At 36.3% G+C, this 5,338-nt stretch overlaps 1 protein-coding gene across 1 annotated transcript in view; it reads right to left on the reverse strand.

Annotated features, from left to right (window-relative positions):
* Positions 1-3,955: 3,955 nt before the first annotated feature.
* Positions 3,956-5,338, reverse strand: part of LOC139148128 (uncharacterized) — a 4,309-nt gene continuing 2,926 nt past the window's right edge. The window contains exons 3-5 of the mRNA XM_070719433.1: positions 5,259-5,338; positions 5,002-5,101; positions 3,956-4,732 (exon numbers count right to left, since the gene is read on the reverse strand). The exon at positions 5,259-5,338 is cut by the window's right edge and continues 45 nt beyond it. Of these exons, the coding sequence (XP_070575534.1) occupies positions 4,587-4,732; positions 5,002-5,101; positions 5,259-5,338 (326 nt within the window). The 3' untranslated portion in view covers positions 3,956-4,586. The remainder of the gene's footprint in view (positions 4,733-5,001; positions 5,102-5,258) is intronic.

The raw sequence follows: 5,338 nt of genomic DNA on the forward strand, positions 1-5,338 counted from the left end.
GCAATCGTGTTTATGTATATTGATGAGAAAATTATGTTGCATCATTGCGAAGATATTTTGCATTTTCATGTCAGGTTATTTATTATTTGTATAGCTAATGAGCCTTTACAGTTTGGCGTATATAGCTTGAAGGACTTGACCAAAGGCATTAACACTTTCTATATTAAGTGGTGATACAATGGCAGCAGTCAAAGAAATTGTAATTGCTGTGAGAAATGTGCCTTAACAAAACAAACTCGAAGTATTTCGAGATGTTGTCATATTTTATTGAAATTTGGTCATCTCGGTCCTTTTTATTACAACCATTGTCGATGGCTGTTATACGTGACCATCGTCGCTAACCATGTGAACTTCTTGGGTTTTATGATGCCAAAGGAAGACAAATAAATGATTTAAAAAATTGCAAAATTTGAAAGAATTAATCTCTAAGATATGTCAGAAATTCGTATGTTTATCATTATTTCGCAGTTTGAATCAAGCAAATACATGTCCAACCTCGACATGCTACGCGTGTGCCGGTGTTTAACCCTGGCATAGACAAACCATATATGTCGGAGTCATCAAGGGGGGGGGGGGGCTTGAACATCTAACCTCCTTAATCATTTTAGCTGTGCACTGGTTCTCTAATTTCTTAAATAGTTGAGGCAAGAATATTTCTTACATAAAAATACTAGTACAAAATTGAGAGCTTTCATTCAGCAGGGTTATGCGAAGCACCTTGTTACTACTGCTCGTAAAAAAATCGCGGGTCGCCCACTCTAACCCCAGACTTTTCTTCGCTCCGTTGTCGAACACCTGATCGCAGAAGGATGCGGTGTTTTGCTCCCGCTTTCCATGTATGATCGCCTGTGTCCCTTTTCTAAACAAATCAAGACAACTAATTCATCAACATGCTTTCTTAGAGAGTCTTAGAAGCAGCATCGCTGATTCCGAGTTCTCTATTCTCAAGGGGGGGGGGGTGTCCGCCGCCGATGTTTTTCCATCAAACACCCGATGTACGCATCCCCCGTCACTCACCCGTATTTGTCACTCGCAAGTAATTCGGAAAAATGACAATTACAAACTGCCGTCAGTTTATAGGGTTCAATGCACCTTGCCCTTAACATTTGTTCCAAATGCTCAATAATATGCTATGACATAAAAATGGCTTCCAAAGAATCATTCCATTTCTACAAATGACTATCGACTATGCATGGTACAAGATAATGGTTCCATGTTTAAATGTGACGGCAAAGTTGTGTATGGCTGATCGTGATTTCAAGTTTGTTACATGTAGCTAGCGCTGCTCGCGACAAATTTTATTGTTGGCTGCGTGGCTAATGTTGCAGCTTGAAGTCTGAGTTTTGAATTAGTGTGATCTTTAGTATTCTTTGTAACATTAGCAGGTCTTATTTTTTGTCGTTCTTGCGGAAAATGCGAACAAACATTTATTTTTTTTCAATATAAATAAATAACAATTACGTCATTTGCGATCAACACTATTGCCGCTGTGCCATACGTGATCCTTGTCGCTGACCCCTGTGCACTCCTCGGATTTCGCGATGTATATGCGGTAAGGTCAATGGATTGGAATTCATTGATACTTTTGATGTTACCGAATCTTGCAATAGAAATCTGGTAAACCGTGACAGTGTACATTGTGGCACTGCCGAGTTATGCCCATTAGGGGGAGCAGTGCATGGTAAGCAGTCATACAAGTAACAAAAGAAGATTGTTCAGTCGTAATAAGAGTCGTAATAAAAGTCTTTTAGACAGCAAGAGAAAGATGCAATTTGTTGATTGTTGTAACGGTACAGTTGGTATCCTCTCCCTCTTCATGTGCATCGTATTCCATGTATCGTATTTAGCTTCTAACATGCTTATTAATGATGTTCAGGGTGACAGATATCACCGACCTCATTTGCATAATCATAGTCCAGTATATGGTCACCATGACATTCCATTGAATGGTCAGTCTCTACATTAGTAATCGTCATATACAACTGCAACTAGACTAAGTGTTTCTAATACACAATTAAAACTAATAAAACTAATGGGGTTCATTACAAAGGTTGAGACTTTAGTTCATATCAGAGACCGTCAAAATATCGTCAAAATATCACAACTGAATAGTTACTAGCAAGTAACCGTAGCCGTAGATTCACCAAAGTTTACTTATCAGAAGGCCACCGCAGCTGATGTGTGACACAATGCACAAACCAGACACGAAAAAATGAGTCACTCTATAGTGACAGTATAATGTATATGGACTCTCCATAAGATATTGGTAGCCGATTTTGTGCGCTGCTTCAATCCACTTCATCAATCGATGGAATTTTATTAAGTCATTTTGTGATATCTTCCACGATTGTTCAGAACATTTTCACTACAGTAGCCATGACACATTGCGTTCCATAAGTACTGAGTGATTGTGCAACTCTTTACACAAGCTGCATTATGTCAAAAAATGAACAGATATATTTTGTATTTTAATAGAGCAGTAAACGACAAATTTCAACAATAAATATCAAAAGCGAATTATTCAACACACGTAATATGGCCAACAACCACACTTTTAAATAACTGTGAAAATGCGACAAATGATAAGAAAGCATATAGGCGTATAACCAATACAGCTGCAAAAAAAAACGTGACAATGAAAAAGTAAAGAACAAAAATAAGATTAGGGAAATAAATAAATATACGACAAAAATTACATACAAAAGAACCAAAAATGTTTATATCAATCTCAATTCAAATGAAGAGTATAAATTAACCAGCCCGGGCAGCAGTATTGGTTGTTATATAAAAAAACAAAAGCATTACTAATAAATAATGCTTTACGTCCCTGTAAAATTAATGAAGTGGTCATTCTAGTTATATAGGTATCAGGATTGCCGAAGAAGTAGATAGAGATAGTATGCTACAGTAAAGAGGAAATGGAGTGAACATTGGGAAACTTCTTTTCAATACTTCCCCGTCACCGCTTTCAGATAATTATATGTGAGTTTAAAACTTGTTCGTGTACCCAATCATGAATCTACTTTGAATACTTTTCTCAGCTCTGCTCAATACTCTTTTATTTCAAAGAGCACAAATTGGTAGTAGCTGTATAGTAAGAGACTGCGATGAAGTATAAAAGCTGATGACAAGGACACGATATCGATTCAGCGGTAAGTTTGAAAGTGATGCTGTCGTCATAACTGTGCATGTGATACTGTCTTGTTTACAAACAATGCATTTTATGCATGATATCTGGATGCAACACTCCTCAAAATTTTGAGCCCAGTCGTTTATCGAAAAGAAGATTTCGCCTCGTGCTTCAAGTACACTACCAATCTACTTACTGGGAAATCAATGCTTTGGGTTTGTGCTTGAATGTAACTCACAATTTGACGAAACATATTACGAGTGCAGCAAAATAAATACCTACTGTAGAATCATTTTGTAAAAATGTCATGCCTTCGTTCTATCGATATATCATCAAAATCTGAAAGAAACCAATAATAACCCTCACCAAGTTATGTCCTTCTTCAAAGATAAATTCACATTGTCAATCAACTTTCCATGACATTCATTTCATAAAAGGCATTCAATTCCATTAAAAATAAAGTAATCCTTCAAAATAATTTTTGTTATGACGTGTTCAAGCCTCTTGAATTTTTAGCATTCCCAATTTCTGCAATTTTAATCTGTTGGAATCACAGACTTCCATATTTGTCAAGAATCCTTGACATTAGTTTTCCTTCGCTAAGTTTCGCAATCTAATATTGAATGTAAATTGAGATGCAAGTCATTTGAAAGCATTTCCATAAATAAGAGTCGTAAACTTATACACAAGATTTAAATTAGCGACATTTATAAGGCATTCAATGCTGCAGATAAATCAGCCTGTTGTCCTACACAATGAGTCGATGTCTTGCATTTGGAACACCCGAGCGATAGAACAAAAACTATCAGCAGCAGTGAAAATGGCTAATTCAATACTGAATTATTTATTTCTTGAATTCCTGGCACACATTTGAGGAAGTACAATACGATTGGAACTAAATCAGGAAAATAAGGTGGGTGTATATGTAAGTTAAGTGTAAAACTTAGACATTTTTATAGCTTAAATTTTAAAAAGTGATAGAATTGTGTGAAAACTGAAATATTGTTTTCATAGAACAAAAACAAAACAAACATATTGTAAATCTCTTAGCTCTGATTCATTTTTGAAAAAAAGTTTTATTTGTGTGCAACTTTTATAAAAAAACTAGACAAAATGTATAAAATTTCTCCAATTGACGACTATTAAGCCAGGGGACTTTCGAAATGTCCCTTACACTTTTGTGAATTTTAGGCTGAAATGAACCTGACTGACGTATCTCAAAAACGATCAATAAACTTCATTTTTGATTTGGGTTAAACAGATTAAATCATTATTTGAAATTTCAAGATCCATTGATTGTCCGAATTAAAACAAAATCTAAAGCTACGTCAGCACTTTGAGACAAATACTTGGCTTTTCACGGTAATCGTTGTCATGGCTTGTGTATATGAGAAGAAAACTCATCAAATATCACTCACGAAAACCTCAACCGATTGGCAAGTACGGCCCTAGCCGTTCACTTCGACATAATCGCAGACATCGCTACAGCCATAACTATACATACTACCAGCTGATGTATTACGGGTGTGAACAACACTCCGCTGTTTCCCGTATTACACAGATCTGTGTCGCAGCATTCTTGACAACCGTTAGTATTGGTATCTGAAATATTAAAAACAAAAAGTATGAAAGCTTTATCATGCTATGGTAATAATGCCACTGCTATAGAATGAAGAGAGCGACAAATAACTCAAATGCTGTACGTTAGCAGCTTTCATAACTCAAAAAATATACTTCTTTTCAGGTACACAGATAACAGTAAAAATGTTGTGCTCTCGTTCTGAGACTGCCGTAAATGAGCGTATGTGTTGTAAGGTCGTTGTTCCTTGTGAATTATCGTTTGCATGCATTGAATGAGCTTATTTCATTACCGTATTTCGAAGCCTCCAAACATCCATCGTTACACAGTGAGACAGCGATGCAACTCCTGCTGAATGCTGTCAACATCCTATTATTTTCAGTTCGACTAACCTGAGAAATACCAAATGAAATAACATGTTTAAGGCACGCCGTACAGATGCACATTTGACAAATACACATTATATCAATCCCTAATATAGTCATGGAACTATATATTGATAAATAGAGAGGAAGGCAGACACATAGAGCAGGTGCGTTATTAACTTACTTGACAACGATGAGACTCGCTAGAACCACACTCCTGTTTTGTGTCTTCAAACTCGGTTCGACAACCAGTACCAAGTCCAT

Source organism: Ptychodera flava, chromosome 2 (genome assembly GCF_041260155.1).
Source record: "Ptychodera flava strain L36383 chromosome 2, AS_Pfla_20210202, whole genome shotgun sequence".
Taxonomy (NCBI): domain Eukaryota; kingdom Metazoa; phylum Hemichordata; class Enteropneusta; family Ptychoderidae; genus Ptychodera; species Ptychodera flava.